This window comes from Leopardus geoffroyi, chromosome C3 (genome assembly GCF_018350155.1).
Source record: "Leopardus geoffroyi isolate Oge1 chromosome C3, O.geoffroyi_Oge1_pat1.0, whole genome shotgun sequence".
NCBI lineage: Eukaryota > Metazoa > Chordata > Mammalia > Carnivora > Felidae > Leopardus > Leopardus geoffroyi.
Window position 1 is genome coordinate 86,732,733 of NC_059338.1, and position 22,887 is coordinate 86,755,619.

At 43.2% G+C, this 22,887-nt stretch overlaps 1 protein-coding gene across 1 annotated transcript in view; it reads right to left on the reverse strand.

The window, feature by feature from the left end:
* Window positions 1–287: 287 nt before the first annotated feature.
* Window positions 288–22,887, reverse strand: part of FER1L6 (fer-1 like family member 6) — a 155,406-nt gene continuing 132,806 nt past the window's right edge. The window contains exons 36-41 of the mRNA XM_045453740.1: window positions 20,965–21,053; window positions 20,380–20,478; window positions 17,403–17,644; window positions 15,778–15,941; window positions 2,855–2,955; window positions 288–705 (exon numbers count right to left, since the gene is read on the reverse strand). Of these exons, the coding sequence (XP_045309696.1) occupies window positions 522–705; window positions 2,855–2,955; window positions 15,778–15,941; window positions 17,403–17,644; window positions 20,380–20,478; window positions 20,965–21,053 (879 nt within the window). The 3' untranslated portion in view covers window positions 288–521. The remainder of the gene's footprint in view (window positions 706–2,854; window positions 2,956–15,777; window positions 15,942–17,402; window positions 17,645–20,379; window positions 20,479–20,964; window positions 21,054–22,887) is intronic.

Below are 22,887 nucleotides of genomic sequence, written 5' to 3' on the forward strand. Positions count from 1 at the left end.
CAAAGGAGTCATAATTTCATGCTGCCTATGGGTGGACACATGGCTTAAGGCTTGTGAGTTTAAAAAAAATTTTTTTTTCAACGTTTATTTATTTTTGGGACAGAGAGAGACAGAGCATGAACGGGGGAGGGGCAGAGAGAGAGGGAGACACAGAATCGGAAACAGGCTCCAGGCTCTGAGCCATCAGCCCAGAGCCCGACGCGGGGCTCGAACTCACGGACCCCGAGATCGTGACCTGGCTGAAGTCGGACGCTTAACCGACTGCGCCACCCAGGCGCCCCAAGGCTCGTGAGTTTAAAAGGTGGTGGCAGGGGTTGAGGCAGGGAGGAGGGGCTCCTTTCCCATGTGCTCCAAGAAGGGCTGACCTGTGCTTAGAAAGAGGGACTGGTTCTTGGGCCTTTGGGTTCATTCCTTTAGCACCCAGCATGGGTGCCTGCACAGAGCACATGCTCTCACACATTTAGAAATGAGGAAGAAGAGAGAGTAAGTAGAATGGGAGGGTCTGGGTCCTCCAAGATTCTCTAGGAGCCCACGACGATCCTTCGGCTGATGGCTCCGGGCAAGGTATAGATGAAGAGGACCAGGAAGATGATGAGGACAATCAGAATGAAACCGATGATGATGTACTTTTTGTAATTCTTCCAGATGAGGTGGTACAGGCACTTGAAGGGGCTCACAAACCAGGAGAAGGAGGTGTTTGGGCGGCTGCAAGGGAAGCAAGAGAAAATCAGGAAAGAGGCCATGATGTCAACACAGAGGATTCTCCAGACCTCGGGAAGTATTTCTGACTCTCACTTTCTAGAGGCCCACAAGGAGATGCCTGGGAATGGGAGAAGTCCATGTCGCCTCGAAGCAGGAGCAATCCAACATTCTGGGTGATAATGATTCCTGCATCATTTCAAAGCTTGGTCTGGAGGAGAGAAGAGTCTGACTACCCTCCGTCTGTCCAACCCTGACCAGCTCAAGCCCCACCTCTCCCAAGAGGCCCTCCTTGACCACTTTGGTCCCTAAAGATCCCCCTCCTTCCAAATTCGTATCTCATCTATCACTTGACGTAGCTCCTTTTTGAACCTAGCATACCGGTCTTCTGTTCTAAACAGAAAGAACAGAATCTCCCTAAACAGATTGGAAGCTCTTAGAAGACAGAGCTTAGGCCTTACATTTCTTCAGTATTCTTCAAAGTGTTTTTTTAATAGGTATACATTGTAGGAGCTCAACAAATAATTTTGAATTAATGAATAAGTACTCATTATGTTTCTAACACTATGATAGATCAAAAGTAGGTACAGAGAAGGGACCACTTGTCTTCGGATGCTTGGGGTCTCAGGAAGGGTAGGGAAAATACAACTTGAAAGAGTATTTTCTATACGTATTTCATATCTACATATGTTTACTTTTTAAAGTGGGCTCCACACCCGCCGTGGGGCTTGAACTCATGACCCTGAGATCAAGGGTCAGATGCTGTACTGATTGAGCCAGCCAGGTGCCCCAACATGTATTCAGTGTTTTTAAAAATTTTTTAGACACAGAGAGAGAGAGCATGTGCGAGTGGGGGAGAAGAGTGGGGGGGGGGGGAGAGAGAGAGAGAGAGAGAGAGAGAGAGAGAGAGAATCTTAAGGAGGCTCCACACTCAGTATGGAACCCAATACGGGGCTCCATCCCATAATCCTGGGATCATGACCTGAGCCAAAATCAAGAGTTGGATGTTTAACTGACTGAGTCACCCAGGCACCCCATATATTTACTTTAAAAAAAATTTTAGGGGCACCTGGATGACTCAGTTGGTTAAGAGACCGACTTCGGCTCAGGTCATGATCTCACAGTTTGTGAGTTCAAGCCCCGCGTCGGGCTCTGTGCTGACAGCTCAGAGCCTGGAGCCTACTTCAGATTCTATGTCTCCCCCTCTCTCTACCCCTCCCCTGCTCATGCTCTGTGTCTGTCTCTCAACAATAAACGTTAAAAAATTTTTTTTAAATACAAAAATTTTTTAATGTTTTTTTGTTTAATTTTATTTTTGAGAGAGAGCACTTGAGCAGGGGAGGGGCAGTGAGAAAGGGGGACAGAGGATCCAAAGCAGGCTCTGTGCTGACAACAACGAGCCCAATGCAGGGCTTGAACTCACAAACCATGAGATAATAACCTGAGCTGAAGCTGGATGCTCAACCGACTGAGCTACCCAGATGCCCCTATATTTACTGTGTGTGTGTGTGTGTGTGTGTGTGTGTGTGTATTTACTTTTTAATTGATATGTAACCACGGATTAAACTGAATAGGGTAACCCTTTCTTCTAGTAATTCTACTTTTGGGAATTCATTTTAAAGTAGTAACTTATAAAAGGGAAATATTTTCATCATATTACAATAATGGAAAAAGAGAGAAGTAAATTTATCCAATTATGGGGTGATAACCACGTCAGTTATGGGCATCAAATCTATAGAGTATTCCACAGGTATTAAAAAATCCTAATCATGACCACTATGGCAACAAAGCAAAACTTTGCAGCAAGGATAAATGAAACATTAGGACAATTGTGTATGTGTAACTTGAGAACAAGTAGAAAAAAATACATGTAGAATTCATATTCACATAAAAAAGAGTAGAAAAAATATACGAAATTATTCTAGAAACGCTTACGTGCCATTATTACAGAAAGGCACCCTCTCCATTTTCCGAACAGCCTGTATTGTTGTTAGAGTATTTCTCAATTATTGCAACAAAAAGCTACCTGGATTAGCTGCCTTCTTGTGGCTCAGTCCTGCCAGAGGGACCCTCTAGAGAAATGCCCCACCCTCGGCTATGAGGACTGCAAAGGGCCTTTCCCATTTCTGATGCTCTTACACACGACCCCACTCACTTGGGCTTGGCCAGGGGCTCTGGCTCCTTCCGGGCTTTTCCGACAGGATTTTTCTCAGCTTCTTCTGCCGTAACTAGGTGGAACTCAGCTTCAACCTTGCCCTGCACAAAGACAAAAGTTTCAGTTTCTAGTCACAAAGAGCTGCTGGGAGCAACGCCAACCTTCTAGAAGTGTACAGTGTGGGAGAATGCCAGGGAGTATTTTGACTATCCTGCTGCCTTAGTTTGAGAAAAATCATTACCTTTCTGGTTCTGGGAGAAGCTATTTTTACGATGAACAGTGAAAGCTCTGAAATGATGATGCTGTTGAGTTTTGTGAAGGGAGAGGTCCCACCTGTACACATAAGACACGTATATACTTGGTTGAATGTGCTATTTCATTTGTAATCGTTCAATCAATATCTGATTATAGAAACCCCGTAGCAATTAGGGATGCCTGGGTGGCTCCACTGGTTAAAGCATCTGACTCTTGGTTTCAGCTCAGGTCATGATCTCAGTTTTGTGAGTTCAAGCCCCGTGTCGGGCTCAGCGCTGACAGCATGGAGCTTGCTTGAGATTCTCTCTCTCTCTCCCTCTCTCTCTGCCCCTCACCCACTCACACTGTTTCTGTCTCTCTCAAAAAATAAACTTAAGAAAAACCCAGTAGCAATTAGAAAGGGGACTAATAAGTGACAGAACCCTTTTGAATCTGCTACAATCTTTCTTCTCTGTCAGCTCTCCAGAGGAAATTGGCGGGTGTGGCCCTACATTTGCCAAATGGCTTTCTGTCATCCTTCATTGTTTCTGTTGTCTCCACAAATTGTTCCAGAATTATCCTTCTATTCTTGCACTTCCTCTTTCCTTCTCCTTCAGTAAGAACCAGCCCTTCTGGTTTGAAAATTGTCATGTGCTTCTTCAGAGTGCTGTGCCAGTTACTGGCACTGATCTAAGTCTTGGGTTATCAAAGGGTGAGACAGGACCACTGCAAAAGGGAAGGGTCATTCTTTCTTGTTCATTCAGTCATTCACTACTTTTGGGAACCCCCTGAATGTCAGGCACTGTTCTAGACAATGGGAACTTAATGATTAAGAAAAACAGGATCCTTGGGGCCTCTGGGTGGCTCAGTCAGCTAAGCATCCAACTCTTGATTTTGGCTTAGGTCATGATCTCATGATTCGTGAGTTTGAGCCCTGTGTTGGGCTCTGTGCTGACAGTGCAGAACCTGCTTGAAATTCTCTCTCTCCCTCTCTCTCTACCCTCCCTTGCTCTCTCTCTCTCTCTCTCTCTGTCAAAAAATAAATAAGCTAAAAAAATTTTTTTAAAGAAAAATAGGATCCTTGATCTCCTGGAGTTCCTGTTCTTGGTGAAGGAGACCTTATCTCTTCTCCTTCGGTTTTGTGGATTGAAATTCAAGGTAATAGGAGGGACACAGAATTGGTAGGGGACTGGAACATCATGGAAGTATTTTAGACCCACGCTTGTCATTAAAGTTTGTCTTTTGGAATTACATATGGATGGGGCATAACCTGATTTCCTATCCCAGTAAAAATATTTAAGGTTCTGATGAACCAATGGGCCTGTGTTAACTTACCTATTCACCCCCAAAATATCAGGACTCCTTAACAAGCAGGATGGTTGCTGGCAACCACAAAAATGTAATCATGGGAGAAATTAGAGAGGAGTACTGTATCTGGGGTGGGGTTGAAGCCAGAGAAGATAACCCAGAGAAGAGGCAGTGGCATGGATGTCTGAATTAGTCAAGAAATGCAATGGGCTTATTACAAGTGAAGTCATGAGTTCAAATCTAGGTGGCCTCATCCATTCTTTAGACTACAACCCTGGCCCAACTCAGACCACATTACATGTCCTATGATCCGGAAATTTTCCTTAAAAGTATGTGTATATGTAGTCTCTCATTTCTGTTGACATACCTTGACCCCCATAGGTAATGACTTGCACACATAGCTACTCAGGAAACATTTGAAAACTAAGGAAGAAGGAATATAAAGCTTCTGTCCATTCTAGTCACCCCACACCACTCTGCCTGTATCAACAGTAGAGTGATAATACTATAACTCTAACTGTGATTGCAATGCTTTATTGGATGCCCACTTTGCCTACGTCCTTTCAATTGATCCATCAACCCATCTCAGCAACAAGCAAAGTAGGTCTCCTTTTTATCGATGGAGAAATGAAGCAATGGAGATCAAATGACTTTCCCAAAGTCACACAGGCAATAAGCCAACCAACTGGAACTTGAACCGAGGTCTGTATGATGCCAAACCTCATGCTCTTTCCATGAGAGCAGGCTGCCTCCCAACTTCTTCATGGATTTGCCCGATAATTGGACTCAACGTTTTACAAGGACTTTCCTAACTCTAACATAAGATGATTGGCTCATGGCCTCATAATTGTCACTTAAAGGCATTTGTCTTCTTGGGCCTCAGATTCCATACCCGTCAAATGGCCAGATGTGCTTTAATGCAAATTCTAGTTTTCATGAAAGACAGGAGCCCCTGCAAGGCTTGACGGCTGGAAGAAACCCAAGAGGCCAGCCTACCACTCATGGCAGAGAGGTTTCCAATATGCAGAAAGGGCTTATTTCCAGAGGTCTTTCAGAGGTGACCTAATAAGCTCTACTGAGCAGTATATTTATATGCTAGGAACCTCATCCAAATCCTCTGTATTTGAGAGTCAGCTTAAGAGTTGCTAGCCAATTGCTGGGCTCCAGAATTTTGGTAGAGAGGACAAAAGTCAACCGTGGGTAAGTTAGGACCAGAGTAAGAGGGTAAGAGGGTCACAGCTGCCTCTTCGTTGTGCACTGTTTAATAATCAGGCCAGCCACTGTGCTGTATAACTTGCATGGTGCTTCACATGTACATTATTCCATTTAAACCTTCTGGCAACTGGCAAAGTAGACAACATTTTTATTCCCATTCTATAGCTGAGGAAACCAAGATGATGTTTGCTAACTTGTGTTACAAAGCCAGGATGTGCACCAAGGTGCTATGACACCAAATCGTATCCTCTGCTATTTAATGTGTCCAAGAGTCCCTTTTTTGTGGAAGAAAAGAAACAAGCTATTTATAGCACTGAATAAATGTGTCTTTTTTTGAAATGTTCAAGAGAAGCTCCATCGTCACTGCCGTGGCCCAGGCATTATAACATGTTTTTGGCTTCCATCTAAGGGATGACCTTGGGTAGCATAAGGATTATTACAGTGTAGCATAGCATAGCATAGTGTAAAAGCTGAGTGAAATAGGATTTGGGGCAGACAGATCGGCATTTGACACTCGGCTCTGTCATTTGCTAGCTGTGCTCCCTTGGGTGAGTTACGGGCTTCCAACTCACTGTCCTGGAGATGTTACCCACAGACTTGCTTTGAAAAATGAATGAAATAACACATATAGAGTGTTCAACCTAGTGCCTGGTAAATAGTAAACTCTTAAAAAATTATAGTTGCTACCTTCAACACTATTTCATGGATGGAAACACATAATTTGACAGGAAACATCTTCTCCCCCATAGAAAACACCCAGAGAAAATCCAGATTCCCACAGAGGGAAAAATGAAAAGAAAATTGAAGCAGAGAATATGAAATTAATTCTGCCCTAGGCACAGAAGTCATTGGTTATTATCACGAAGAGCCTTGCGCCCACTTACCCACCCTGCTCGAGTGGTCACAGAGCATTTTTTCTGATATCACACAGGCAGCAGGAAGAAAGTGTTTACTGACATATTCTGATAAATGCCACTCCTCATTCCATGTCTCTCCACACACAGGGTTTCCAGTTTTATTTTAATTATTGACATTCAACCAAGCACCAAGGAGAGGTCTTAAGCTAATAATAGCCTCCAAATGTAATTTTCAATCAGAGCTAGAAAAAAAATGGACAGCTTGAGAACTATCTGTTAACCTAATGACATCTATGGATGGAAGAAAATGATAAGGAAAGGTCCTGAAAAGACTGGATTGGTTGTACTAAGCGTGTTATTTATGGACTTCAAACTTCACCGAGCTCAGAGAGTGGATGCCCTGGGAGGAGGCGGAGGGGGGGGGTCCTTTAGGTCAGACATGCCTTCTTCACCAATAATGATTGCTTATTAAAGCACGACTCTTGGGGCACCTGGGTGGCTCAGTGGGTTAATGGTCAGACTCTTGATTTCAGTTCAGGTGATGATCTCATGGTCGTGAGATCGAGCCCCACGTCAGGCTCTGTGCCGAGCCTGGAGCTTGTTTGGGATTCCCTCCCTCCCTCTTTCTCTGTCCCTCCCCCACCCCACTTGCACTCTTTTTCTCAAAATAAATAAACATTTTTTTAAAACCACGACTTTCACTGGTATGAGCTAAAGCATTTTCATACTTTAATGGTGGGGATGTGTGTGGCAAAGTCCTTTAGGGAGAGGAACACACACATGTATACATACATGTATATGACACATATATGCATGCATACATGTAATGTCCATGTAAGTGTGTGTATATTACCTCAAATAATCATACTCTAGAAATGCCATTTGTGGGCAGATAAATTAAGAAAATAATTCAAGACTCAGAAAAAGCTTAATATGCAAAGCACAGTCATTATTCTGTTGGATGTTCAAACTGTCCTATTTGTCACAAAGATACGTCCCAGGCTCATCTTGTGTTCTATCTGTCCTAGACCTGGAGTCAGCCAAAGATACCTGGTTCTGTCAGTAGAGACGGGTATTTAGAAACCAGGATCCAATTGCTAGAAGTCTTCTTACTACTCGGTGATTTCATTTCTAGGTCCTTTGCAGAACTAGAAAAAATATTTTTAAATACGTAAGTCCATAGTGATACCCGGGGAAAAAGATACAAGGGGGAAAAATAATCTCATTTTTTGGTTTTTCTTGAACCGATCCTTGACTCTAAAATGTGGTAATTGATGAAGAGAATTAAACATTTATCCTGTCTTTTTTTTTTTTCTCGAAGAGGTGGTGACTATAATTTATTTCCATTTGTTGAGAGAAAGCTCTTCTTAACAGATGAATTCTTTTTTATGAATATAATTTATTGTCAAATTGGCTTACATACAATGCCCAGCGCTCATCCCAACAAGTGCTCTCCTCAGAATTCTTACTAATAAATGGAAAAAGAATGATAGAATTAGACACATAGAAAGATGATAGGGATATATTGATAGATGGCTGGCTGGGTGGGTGGATACCTAGATAGCTAGATGACAGACAGACAGGTAAATAGAGATGGATGGATGGATAGATGAAAAGAAGGAAGGAAAGAAAGAAGGAATGGGTAAAGAAGGAAGAAAGGATTAGAAAAATCATTTTGCAACACTAATGAAATAATCAAGATCACCATTGGGTGAAAAGTGGTGGCAGGACAGTAATTTCCCACAGTACTAAAGTGTCACCCATTGGTTACTTGCTAATTGCAAAGAGGAAAATGTACCTTTACAATGAAGAGATCTCATGGTTACCAACGTGACCAAGTGAGCAAATGCAGCATCACCACTAGTGAGGCCATCTGAGGGCATGTGCCTCCTGGCATGATTCAATATGAAATAAACAGTATCAGGTCTTAAGTATTACCAAAAATGTTTAACCTGAACCTGATAATGCCATTATACCTAACTTCTAGTTCATAAGAAATGTAGGGTCAGAGAATAAGATAAGCTTCATCATGAGAAAACAATGGGGCAAGTCAGGCCTATTTTCATCAAATAGGTAATGTCACGGGGACAAAAATGGTGGGAGACTGTTCTAAGACAAAATAGACCAAAGCAACACATGAATTATGACTGAATCTGTTTTGAAAAAGAAAGAGCTATAAAATACATTTTGAGGGTAATAGGGTATCCTCCTTATAGCTGGAAAAATGAATACGGTATAGATATCAGATTAGGTAATCATTATTAATTTTTTATATGTGATGATGGCACTGTGGTTATGGACAAGAATGACCATATCCTTAGGCGATGCATGCTGAAGTATTCAGGAATTGTTAAAAAGAAAACCACAGGCCCATAGGTTAAGACCCACGTCAACAAATCAAGACTTAATATGTCCCTCACTATGGTCCCCTCCCCAACCCAGGAATTTAACCTTTGAATCAGCTAATATGGAATTTCAATCTGGAAATTTATTGATAGACCCCCTTTGGTTCCTCTTAGGAGGGCACCTTGCCCAAATAATGCATTTCCTGCTAATAAATTCCTTTCTTTATGCCCTCTCTTTGCCTTTAAAAACTTTCCTTTTGTTTAAGTTGGGGGAGTTCCCCTACTTGCTAGATGGACGCGACCCTATTCATGAATTGTTTAATAAAGCCAATTAGATCGTTATATTTATCTGTTTGAATATCTTTTTTAACAAGGTATAGTGTTGGAATGTCTACAATTTACTCTCAAATGGTTCAGCCAATAAGTACATGTGTGTGTGGAGAGGAGAGAAGGCCAGACTATATACTCACATATATAGACAAAATCGGTACAGCAAAGTATTAACAACTGTTGAATCTAGGTGGTGGATATAAGGTCGATCACTGTCCTATTCTTTCAACGTTTCCACATGCTTCACTTTTTTAAATGAATAAATGTTGAAGAAAAACACAAAGATTAAACTATCTTGAGCACTTCCATTTTGAGAATACAGAGTTGATAATAACACTGATACTACAATGTAGGGGAATGCTCAATAGGACATCAAGCCCCCCCACAAAGACACTATTTTTAATATGGAATGATCACTACTATGTAAAATTGACCAAAATCCACACAAATTGGGAATAACCAAGACATTGGCAATGGCTTTCTTTGGGTTGTGCGCATGTGGGTACTATTTCTTCCCTTCTACATTCTTGTGTCTTTTAAATTTCCTATAAATGCATATTACCTACTCTGTCTTAAAATAATCTTCACATGAAAATACCCACTCTGCTCCTAGAGAATCTGAATTGGTTACATACTATTTAGATGATCTGTGTGTCTACCACCTCCTCGGCTAAGCTGTGAACTTCTGGATGCCAGGAATTTGTCTTATTCATTGTTGAACCTTTACCATCTAGTGAATGAGCGTGTGGCTATCGTAGCTACTGACAATTGTTTTCACGCTAAACTAGAAACACAGAAACCTCCCTTTTAATTTTTTTTAAATATGAAATCTATTGTCAAATTGGTTTCCATACAACACCCAGTGCTCATCCCAACAGGTGCCCTCCTCAACGCCCATCACCCACCCTCCCCTGCCTCCCACCCCCCATCAACCCTCAGTTTGTTCTCAGTTTTTAAGAGTCTCTTATGTTTTGGCTCTCTCCCTCTCTAACCTCTTTTTTTTTTTTTCCTTCCCCTCCCCCATGGTCTTCTGTTAAGTTTCTCAAGATCCACATAAGAGTGAAAACATATGGTATCTGTCTTTATGTGGATCCTTTTAGTTTTAGTTGTTGGTGTTCTTGAACTTAGCTGGGCTATTTAGCAGTCAATTTACAGGATTAACCTGTAAAAGAAACTTCTTGATCTTCATCTTCTAAAGAAGTGATTTCTTCAAAGGTTGCTTTTAGTAGGATAATACATAAAATGCAACAGTACAATGTGTCTCATGAAGCACCTGTTCAATACACATTCCCCTCGTCCCAAGGGCACCCATTCTTTGGAAATCCCACCTGGAGATGTTCTTCTTACTATAAGGACAGCCAAATTCCACACTAGGAGCTTTGTGATCCAAATGTCTAAATTACACTGCCTGAGTGTACAGATAAGCAGCTTTAAAAATAAGCCTGGCAGGTGGCAGGGGCTGTAAGCAAATCCCTGCTGGGCAGCTGGTGACTGGAATGGAACGGTGACCTCCTGACTGCTGCCTTCAGGAAGGGGGGGGGGGGTGGGGAAGTTCGGAAGCAGAGGGTGTCCATGCTAGAAAGGCACCTTGCAGGCACCCAGTTCAACCCATTCCTTTTACAGACGTGGGAACTGAGACTCGGAGACGGAAGGACCTCAGGACGTGGTGGACCCCAACAGAGGTTTTCCATTTCACCACTTTACTCCCAGCTGGTCCAGCTCCCTGCCACACAGGGAGGGGGCTACTGGTTTAGCTTCCTCGGTGTGGTTACTGGTTCCTTTAGGAAGTTACTGGTTCCTTTAGGGAGAGAGAGGACGAGGGGCAGCTGGGTTATACCCGGGATTGTGGGCTTCCGGGTGGGTGGGGATGAAGTCAATTCTCATTTTCCCTTTAGGATGTGTAAGGACAAAACCAAATTAAAAATTAAAAATAAAAGGCTTACCATTCCCTGTGGAAAGTAAAGGAAGAGATTTCCCTCTCCTTTTTCTAAGAGCATCACTATAGAAACTGTAATTGTAAGCCCTTTCACCTCTCTTTGAAGTGGGTATAAATCCTCTTAAATACTAGATAGGCTCTTTGTCTTTAACACCCAGGAACTGCCTTTCCCGAAGACCTGGGAGCCATCTCTTTGAAAATTACACATCAAGGGGGACAGCACCCCTCCCACCCAGTTTCTGTGGGTGCCCGTCTCCGAGTTGCCTGTTTGAGGCTGATTCCCTAGTTTTGGGCCCCCTCAATATTCTCCCTTATCCGGTCACACAGGATGCCCCACTTCTGGTTACTCCGCCTGCCAACAACCTCCAAACAGAGCAAACCTGAAACCTTCTCTTTTTTCCATCAGAAAGCTTCCCTACTCCCCTGTCTTGGAATCTCCATCAAACCCGAATGATGGTAGCTGACTCTTGTCATAGCAAAGCTCTAAATAAAGAGCCTGTTCTCATTCAGTAGGTCTTCGTTTCTTTTCACGGTTCTAAACACTTAATGTATATGGACTCATTTATCTGCTAAAACCCCATGAGATACGTATATATTATGAATCCCCACTTTAGAGATATGGAAGCTGAGGCACAGAGAGATTAAGTAAGTTGCCTCATGTCACACAGCTAGTTAGGAGAGGACAGGATTCAAACCTAAGCTGTCTGTTTTTACAATCTTTGGTCTTAACCACTGCATAATACTTAATGCAGTCTAGAAAAACAGACTCTCACAACCTCAACACCCCTTCATCCATTCTCCACATGTCCTCAAACAACCTATCTGTATCCTCTGAACCTCCCACCATTAAAGCCTTCCTCTCTTTTCTCTTATTTCTTTGGCACATTATCCTCTGGTTTCTACAGTGACACTTAGCCTTACAAGCAATGTGTGCTGACGTATTTATTCTCAAAGAGGATTTGTTGAACACTTTCTATGTGCTCAGTACACTTAATAAAAAGAGAAGGAAGTCATATAATCTCTTTGATTGTTGGGTCAGTGTTGTAATTGTTTCTGAATTGATTCGTTCAGTAAAAATTTACTGAGCACGTACTATGCGCCAGAAACCACGTTAGACCCTAAAACTTCTGAAAAGGAACAAACAGAGAAAGCACAGTCTCTGGGCTCAGGTTGCTCCCAGCAGAGGACCCGTGACACATACAGACAATTGCAAATCTGTGTGACCAGAGCTCTGGAAGCATGAAGGCGGGCAAGCCTGTTCCCAGCCAGGGTACCGGGGAGGCTTCCCCGAGGGGGGTGACTGCTCAAAGGAGTCTCAAAATACTTAAGGAGGAGGAGTTTTCCCAGAGAAGAAGGGAGCCAAGGCATTCGAGGCAGAAGCACCAGCTGACACAAGAGCAAGGGTATGGGACCGAACAGGGAGCGGCTGGGGAACGAGAGTAGCTGAGGGTGGCTGGCGCAGTTTGAGGGTAGGAGTGAAGGTGGAATTATGAAGGCTTCCAGAGTCTACACATGCTGTCTCCACTAGCTTATCCCCACTCGCTCCACACTGCGTGCTAACCTGTGTCAGTCCTCACCATTCTGCCAACACCACCTTTTGTTTATTTATTTGAGAGAGAGAGAGCAAGCAGGGGAAAGGTGGGACGGGGGGGGACAGAGGATCCGAAGCAGGCTCTGCAATGACAGCAGCAAGCCCGATGCGGGGCTCAAACTCATGACCCCTGAGATCATGACCTGAGCCAAAGTCAGACACTCAACCAACTAAGCCACCCAGGCGACCCGGGTCTTGCTTTTTATATATTGAGATATAATTCCCATGCCATACAGTTCACCCTTTTGCAGTGCACAATAAAGTAGATCTTAGTATAATCACAAAGCTGTACAGCCATCAGCACTAATTCCAGAACATTTTTATCACCCCCCCAAAAGACATCTGTGCCGGATAGCAGCCACTCTGCATTCCCCTTCCCTTCAGCCCCTGGCAACCACCAATCTACTTTCTATGGGTTACCTATTCTGGACATTTCCTATAAATAGAATCATGTTGTATGTGGTTTTTCGGGACTGCCTTCTTTCACTGAGCATGTTTTCCAGGTCCATCCATGTTGGAGGCTGTATCAGCACTTTCTTTCTTTTTATGGCTGAATTATGTTCCATTGTATGGCTGTATCACCTTTTGTTTATCCATTTATGAGTTGAGGGACCTTTGGACATTTCCACTCTTGGGCTATTGTGAATAGTGCTGCTATGAGCCTTTACAACACTCCCTTTCAAAAGGTCGCCATGACCTCCAGGTTGCTAAATCCAATGGACAACTCTCTGCTTTTTATATGACCACTCAAGGGCATCTGACACAGTAACCCAACTGTCCTTCTCCAAAGAGTCTCTTCTCCGGGTTTATGTTTCAGGTACATTTTTATCATTGTCTTCCTACATTTCCGCCTACTTCTTCTCCTTCTCCAGTTGTGACCCTCTCCCACTCACTGTCCATATAAACAGCGAGGACTTGTGTTTCCTGTGCCATTCACATCCTCTCGCCTCCCTGACCATTCAGTGGCTTCCCATTGCTCTGAGAATAGAACCCAAACTTTTCAATATGGCGTCGTGGTCTGCATGATCCGGCTCTGGTTTCCCCTCTGCTGCACCCTCACTCCTCCCCATGCTCTGGTCATGGCAGGGTCAGGGGAGGGAGGAGGGTTGGTTTGTTTTATTTTAGTTTCTCCCTCTCACCAAACTTATTCTCACCTCAGGGCCTCGGCCTGTGGTGTCTACTTGATAACACATTTCCTTCTGTGTTTTTCTGACGGAAAACTACTACTTTTCCTTCTTCAGACCTCAACCTAAAAGTTTCACAGTCACAGAAAGGCCTCCAACCACCATACGGAGTGCGAATACCATGGATATGCTTTAATTCAGCATGTTGTTTCCTCCCCGGTCCTTGTTAAGTATCTGCTTTCTTGGTGTGCCTGTGAGTGACTGCATTTGTGTGTGTCAGTCTTTGATGCTGGACTGTAAGCTCCATGCTGGCAGAGACTATGTCTGTTATTACTCATATTTTATTCCCAGGGCCTATCACTTAATAGATGCTCAATAAATATGTGTTGCATGAAATGAAAGAAGTAAGTGACACAGAAACTAAAAGAGAGTCAACTAGGGTCAAATGAAATAACAGAAGGGATCTGAACATACTTGGCAAACTCTAAAGGGCTATAAAAGTGGAATAAATGACTGCCATTATGTAATCATGCATACATAATTACTGTCAATTATTTTATAGAAGCAGCAATTATCTCAAAACACACGAATTTATATTTGGGGACTTGGCATTTCCCAAACTCATACCGCACTCTGGCAACTCTGACTGGTGGGCAGGTAGCCTTCCATGTGGGGAGACTTGGTGCCTCCATGCTGCACCCCTCATGGTTCCTCTACTTGAAGTAGTTATCTACCCTCTTCTTCATCAAGAAAGTACCTTGTCGTCATCCTTTGTTCTTGAAAAACTGATGCTCTGCTTGACCCTCGACATCCTCAAAGAGAATCAGGTTCCCTTCCTCCTCTCTTTTCCTTCCCTGGGTCATACACGCTTTGACTACTTCAAGCACGATGGGGTTGTTAACGCATCCGTCCCTCTCGCTAGACTCTGAGCTGGTTGAACATAGTGGCCATGCTTCCTCTATTTCTGAATTCACCCATTCATCAGTCAATTCATTGACTGAACATCTGTAATGTGCTAAGCCATGAGGCCTGGAACAGAGTACAGAAGCGGCCATGCAATAAACCCTCAACGTGTACTTGGCCAGAGGGGGAAGAATGAGCCTGCCTACAGCCTCATTCTCTTGACCCAACCTCACCAATCAGAGGCGGTTCAACTGAGAATGGCAGGAAGAGAAAACCTCCTCCAAAACACAATAAGACTAGATGCCACAGAGTAAGGCCAGCACCAGCCATTTACTGAGTCAGGTGCAAAGGGAATCCTTGCCTCATCCTCACTGGGCCCCTAGAGCAGAGAGAGAAAAACAAGTGTGGCCACAAGGGATACAACCCAAGGTGTGCTTTTGCCACTAGGTACAGGAGAGGAGGGGAGAACGTGTTCTCTCCAGGAGGAGAAGGCAGCACAGAAAGGGGCCACCAATGCAGTCCCTTTTCTCAAGTGGGTCATCCACTCTCCCTTTCGGAAGACCAAGAAGGCTGCAAGAACTCCCTTCACAATATTTGTGAATGGGCTGAGCCCCTGCACCATGTACAGTCCAGACTGGGCTGGCAACGCAGGGAAAGGGGAAATGGCTCTCCCTGCTGCTACCCTCTCAAGGTAATTTTAAAAGTCTGGATCACTCTTAAAATGGAGTCTCTGCATTTAAGGGTGAAGGGATGAGGTCATTCCATTAAAACTGTACATTAGTCAAGACTTCGTGCATAATTTCAAGAAACGTTGGGGAAAAAAATAATGCCAGGGGCATACATTCAAGCCAAGAAGTTAGAAAACCACCCTGACATGGCTATTAAATCAAGTATGCTGAAATACAGAAGCTTAATGCATTTATAAAAATTTCAAAATTCTTGCTTCTCAGCGGAACCTTTGCCCTAAAGCACTCTGTGCCACTTCAAGGCACTCCAATTGAAGTTTACAAAAGGACTCATTTAAAGAGCATGGTGTCCCCTGTCTGCCTCCCAACCCCCTCTCCTACAGCTGCCACTTACTGTGAGCTCTTTGCTTTTAGCAAAAGGCCACCAGCCCCGCACACGCTTTTGCTGGAATATGGAGATCTTGCTCTCCTCGCTTGCATTTTCAAACTTGGCGAGATCACAGGCTTTGGCAGTCTTGGCGGCTCGGGGGAAGCTATTGAGGTTCATTTCCAGGGAGCCTGTGAAGAGATGCCCTTAACAGTTACAGAAGGGCTTTGGAATCCATCACCACCAATTATTCACCCATCCGTTCGTTCATTCATTCATTCATCCATCCATCCATTCACTCACTGGTCATTCAACCAGTACACATGGGGTCACTAGCATGTGCTAGGTTTTGGGGATACAAATATGACCAAGACATGTACCAAATGTAGCAGGTAGTAGACAGGGGCAGAGCTACAATATATAACTTTCAAGCCTCAGTGTCAGGTGTCATCGCTGCTGGGCATCTTATCTACTCCCTGAGTGTGTGGGGATAACGTGCCTATCCTCTGAGCTCTCCTCTGCCTTACTGTGGATCCACCTATAAGAACCTCCTCCCCCAGCTCACTTTCCTCTGAGTCCACTAACCCCCTCCAGGTGGGGGACCAAGTCTTATCATCTCTGTAGCTACTCTCCAAGACTTAGTGGGCTCCCCCAAAGTATTTGCGATGAGTGAATATTACAGAGGGAAAGATAATGACATGAGAGTATTTTCTCTCTCTCTCTTAAATAACCTTTCCCTAGTACAGAAATAATATTTGTTAAAAAAAAAAAGAAATAATATTTGTTAATTATAAGCATTTAGAGCATACACATAAGCAAAAAATTAATAGAAAAATTTTCCATGAAATGCCATCCCCCCAAAGTTGACTGCTGCTCGTTAGTTCTTATCCTATGACAGTCATTGTTTCTTTGCCTGTCCCTGATTACCTCTGTCTCTGATACATATAAACATATATTTTACAAAAAGGGGATTTTTTTTTCTACACTCTTTGTTCACTTAGTGCATCCTGTATAACTCCTAACTCACTAAATGAATATTTTTAATGGCTGCAGGATTATCACTTTTTGGGTGCTTATTATGTATGACTTTTTAAATTATATTATCACATGTACAGCTCCAAACACACTCTGAGGTATGTAATATTACTATCTCCATTTTACAACTGGAGAAAACTGAGGTACAGAGGGGACTAGTAACTAGCTCAAAATTTAGCAGGCTTCTTAGTGGTAGAGCAAAGATGATTTTAAGTCTGATTGAAATGTACCTTCTGGGACACCTGGGTGGCTCAGGCAGTTAAACGTCCGACTTCGGCTCAGGTCATGATCTCACGGTTTGTGAGTTCAAGCCCCACATCGGGCTCTGTGCTGACAGCTCAGAGCCTGGAACCTGCCTCAGATGCTGTGTCTCCCTCTCTCGCTCCCCCTCCTCCACTTGCGCTAAATAAATAAATAAATAAATAATCTTCCACCATAAGGATGTCCTGTAACTTATTCAGCCAATCCCCTACGAATGGCTATTTGGAGTGTTTCTAAATTTTTTGCTATCATAAATTGCACCGAAATTATCCTTGTAGCTAAATCAGACCGAACTCTCCCCAAACTGGGACAAAACCCTTAACATTAATCCGAGCTTTACGAAGTCACCGGCTTACCCAGAAAGTCATCTGAGGACAGTGTTTCAAAATCCCAAACCTGAAGCACCAACACGGCTGGTGTCTTGCACTCCATCTTCTCTAAGGAAAAGATGTTCTCCCTCTTCGTAATGACCATTTGCTTCTCAGCTGGGAGGTACTGAAATGGAAACAGGAAGCGCCAGTTGAAGTTTCCCTCGCCAGTCAAGGAGTTGTAATGCACGTCTGTCTCCTGCTTGTCATCTTCCAAACCCTTTATCCACCTGAGCGAACACAGAAAAAGAATTACACACTCTGAGTCCATTATCCAGGCATCAGTATGATCAAGAGTGATTTAGCTAGTTTAATGTGGCCACAGCTCATAGTTTTCAAATTATGATACAGTTAGATTCAGATGGAAGTTTCCATCGAATCTGAAAGAGACAAATAGGAATCAAAGGGTCTGAAACAGAAACAAGATTCTCATTCTAAGCTAGATTTGGGAAATGTCTTCAATTGCTCTGAGATAGCCCTGAAGCCCCATGCAATAAAGAAGGAAAACTCAGGGGCACCTGGGTGGCTCAGCCAGTTAAGCTGCCTCTTGGTTTCAGCTCAGCTCATGATCTCATGGTTCATGAGTTCAAGCCCCACATTGGGCTCTGTGCTGACAGGGTGGAGTCTGCTTGAGATTCTCTCTCTCTCTCTCTGCCCCTCCCTCTCTCTCTCTCTCAAAACAAATAAATAAACATTAAAAAAAAAAAGAGGGAAGGGGCGCCTGGGTGGCTCAGTCAGTTAAGCGTCCAACTTCGGCTCAGGTCATGATCTCGCGGTCGGTGAGTTCGAGCCCCGCGTCGGGCTCTGTGCTGACAGCTCAGAGCCTGGAGCCTGTTTCAGATTCTGTGTCTCCCTCTCTCTCAGACCCTCCCCCGTTCATGCTCTGTCTCTCTATCTCAAAAATAAATAACCGTTAAAAAAAATTTTTTAAAAAAAGAGGGAAAACTCAGGAAATGTGAAGGGAAAGTGTAATCTGAGTTTCCTCTCTGTCTGGGCACTCTTAGTGAGGGTACCACCTCTGCACCCATTGCCCTGGGGCCTCTCTAATTGGTCTGGTTTAGACCCCTGGTATCAGGCCTATGATTGGCCCCCTCCTCTCTGGTTCTGGGCCTCAAAAACCCAGAGGTCTGGATCAATGTGGCACGGAGGGTAGAAGCCTGTCTGCACCCACCTGAATTCTTTTTTTTTTTTTTTTTTTTAATATATGAAATTTATTGTCAAATTGGTTTCCATACAACACCCAGTGCTCATCCCAAAAGTGCACCCACCTGAATTCTAATCCTGGCTGTGCCATTACTACCCGGAAAGCCATGGATAAGTTATCCAACCCTTCTGTGCCTCTATGTCATTTGGAAAGTAGAAGCAATGACAGCACCTAGTTCATAGGGTTGCTCTGAAGAATTATATGAGGTAATAGCTGTAAAGTGCTTTGTGTCCTCCAAATTATATATAATGTTATTTCCTCTTAGTGTCTTCTGCTCTCCCTCCTCAGTTTAGAGTAAGCTGCGATTAATACATTTTCCCCTAGTGCTTTATCCATGGTGAATTACTGGGCAAATAGGTGCTTTCAATTCAAACTAATTGATAATTCCAAACCATTTGCTTTCTGAAAGCAGACATCCCTTCCCCACAAGTCAGGGAAAGATAAAGAACTTCCACATCCCAGAGGAGTGGTACCACTCAGAGTATGGATGCAATTATTTAGGTAAAGATTGTGCTCCCTCGGCCAATCTATATGTGGTGTCCATTATGAGCCAAGGAGTGCGCTAGCTGTTAGAGGAGTGATGGCAGCACACAGAGATGGCCTTTGCCTTCATAGAGCTGTAGCCATAGAGGGAAGGGGACGGAGGGATGGAGGGGGTGGCAGAAGTCACCACTGAGAGATGTGCATATAACAAGGGAGAGAAGCTCAACATCACTAAAGAGCAGAAAACAAGATGGGGCTGTAGAGATAGGAGGGGCTAGTCATACAGGATACTTTAGGACACATTAGGGATCTAAATCTTTATCCAGAGAAAATAGAACGTCATTAAAGAGCCTAAAGTATAGGGTTGACTTGATCAGATTATGCTTTGAAAAGATAACCCATGGTTCAACATAGAGAACACATTATCAGAGTCAAGAGTGAATACGGAGAGACCAAGCCACATGGTATTGGTACTTTGGTGGCCCCAGCAAGAAATGATGGAGGGAAATGGTTGTGGTGTGGTGAAGACGGGGAGAATGGACAGTGCTGGTGACTATTTGGAAAGCAAAATGGAGAAGATTCAATGGCATACTAGAAATGGAGTCAACAAAGAAAAACGTTTCTTGTTTGGAGAAGGCAAAGAGATACCAAAACGAGGTGAGATGAGTTCACTACTTCTGAGATGGGTTTTATCTAAGGGGACATGTTTGAATCACTTTACCATCTCATTTCCCTCCATGATTAAGGGCTCAAAGGAAGCCTACCAAGGTGTTTGTGTCATAGCCAATATGAGAGAGAGTGAGAGAGAGAGAGGGAGGGAGGGAGGGAGAGGGGGAAAATGTGGTTTCCTCAGTTCTAGGTTGGCATCTTTCCTTTTGGTAGAACTAGCGAAGAGTAAGGTGTGACTTTTAGCTTCTGTATTAGTCTTACAATGTCCTTAATACAGAATCTCTCATCACTTGTGCCACATCTCTCTACTTGTTTCAGGTGTAAAGCTATTTTGAATGTCACTCAAAAAGCTTAGGTATCCAACATTTCACTGAAAAGAGATGTTTATATAAGATTTCCTCACAAAAATATTTTTATAAGATAATAATTCTTAGCAAAGTGACCAAATAATATTTGACAAAGGAAGTGACGTTATCTAAGAAGGTGAGTAAGATGAACTCCTTCTATGGGAGGTGGGTGGAGTATCTTCCACGAGGCATAGGTTCAGTTAGGGGTTAAAGGAGGAAGGAGGGGAAGAAAAGGGGGCATGGAGTTTGTTGATGACCTTACCCTTTAACATAAATATCACTTGACTTTTGTCCTGTGAAGATATTCTCATCCTCTAAAATGACATCTTCAGTGTTCCAGATGATTACCCTCAATTCATACCTGGGATAAGGGAAGGCAGCATTAGGCTGAAGACCTTGAAAGCTGAACCAGCTGGTGTCTATGGGATTCTGGAATTCCTGTGAGTCTATAGGCTTCCTCAACATTACCAAGTTCAAAAATATCAACACCTAAGGTCTTGGTTCCATCAAAACCAAGTGTCCCAGCTTGAATCTCCAAGGACACGAAGTTCTCTGAGCAGAAATTCCTTCCATTAGCTGATGTTTTTCAGAATGTTGCAGAATATTGAAGCTCCGTAGCCCCTACGTAAAACAGGGGCCACCATTTCAATCATCACCACTGTTACCATTACTATCACTTGCCCCTGCTGTAAATGGCCAGATGGGAATGAGATGTGATTATCAGGTGCCAACTGATCAATGTAACCGATGTTACAATGCAAGAATCGATGTAATTGATCAAATGTCATGGTCTTTTAGTCTGCTACCATGGTCTCTTCCCCTGAATGTAGGGCTGCAGATGACTTACCCTTTTGGTTGCCTTGGCGAAATGTCAACTGGAGGTCCAGGTTGAGGCATATCTTTGGGAAACATGTCCACCCACATCTGCAGGCGGCCCTTTTTAAGAAAAGATCTCCTTTAACTCTGGTGGGGGTATTGCATGGGCAACTGACTTCATGGTTTTAACATATCCCTTTACTAGAAATGGATATTAGCTATATATCATATCATATCTTATCATGTCATATGGATATTATTCATATTATACATGTTTAGAATATTTGTTGACAAAGACAGAACTTACATTTCTATTAAGAATTAGAGCGTATGTTAAGAAGAAGGTAAAGGATAAGCTAACCCTTATTGAGCACCTACAATGTGGTAGACACAGTGCTGTGTATTTGATAAACACTTACATCAATTCTCCCAATATCCTCAGTGGGTAGATGTTATTATTCCTTCTTGACAGATGAGAAAACATCTTGCTCATACTTACACAGACAATGTGTAGCAGAGTCTGGATTCAACCTTTGTTGACTCCAGAGACCCTGCTTTTTCTATAAACTCCTAAGGACTAAAAAGATAATACTATCTGTCAGAAGGATCATGCTTCATTGTTTCCAATGTGCCTTAACATCATTATCTCCATTACTGCTTACCCTGCCACATGCCTGTGTTACACATTAAAACAAAACAACTAAGACTCGGGGAAGTCAAATGATATGAATCCTGTGGCTAACTAGTGGCAGAATAAGGCCTCCCATCCCTTGCTTTGGACTCCATGCATCAGAATTTACCCTGTTGTAAGGGATCGAGAGCCCATGTGGGGAGAAGGTGCAGTGGATTCAATGCTCAGCTCTGTTGTATACATTCTAAGTACTCCATCAGCTCAGGCAAGAAGGTGAGTGACCAATAAGGACTGGGATGGTCAGGGGAGATTTTATAAGAAAAAAGGAAGGGAAAGAAGGGAAGGAAGGAAGGGAAGTTAGGAAGGAAGGAAGGAAGGAAGGAAGGAAGGAAGGAAGGAAGGGAAGGAAGAAGGAAGGAAGGAAGGAAGGCTTCCAATAGAGCAGGGAGGATTTGTAGGATTTAGGTGAAGGAGAGGCTTTGGCTAGAAAAGACAAGAGCTTTCCTGGGGAAGGGACAATGTCAGCAAAGAGTTAGCATTTGGGAAGAGAAGGACCAATTAATGAAGGATTACAATCCTAAAGAGATATCAACATTCACTTGTAACCAAAAAGCCACATAGTAAAATGAAAGATACCAGTAACCAAAAGATTTTAAATATCTGGTAGTAAATTTCAGGAAACAATCATAGGCTTCTACATGTGATAAGAGCTTATCTTTTCAAGGCACTCTCCCACACGTGCTGTCACTAGTGCCATACCCCAACACCACTGAAATAGCAGTGCGGGTGTTCCTGCTCCATTAGAGTCAAGCTTGTATGTTTTGACCAAGTGACACGGTGAGTGAGTCCAGGGCTGGGACAGGACTATAACTCAAACTGCCTGGGTAAAACCCCAGCTCTACTACTTAGCTGCCGATTAACTTTGAGCAAGTTACTTAAACTCTCTGAACCTCAATGTCTTCATCTTAAAAGTAAGGATCATAGTAAGTACATCATGAGGCTGCATTAAGGAGTAAGAGTAAGGTGGCCCACATGCCCCTACTTGTCTAGGAAAATCCTGGTGGTGTCCCTGGTGGCCTCTTTCACTCTGAAAATGGTCATCATTTGGATAAACAATTCTATGGTCATCCTAATTAGGTGAGATTTTATGTAAAGGGCTTAGTACATAAGTACATATTAATTATGTACCTATGATTAATAAGTACATATTAAGAAGGCTCTTAATAAAGTTGATCTTCTCTTCCCTTCTCACTCATAACCCAGATCTCTGGTTATTTGTTCCACACACTTCCTCTTGCCAGTTCTTCAAAATAAGTCACCAGC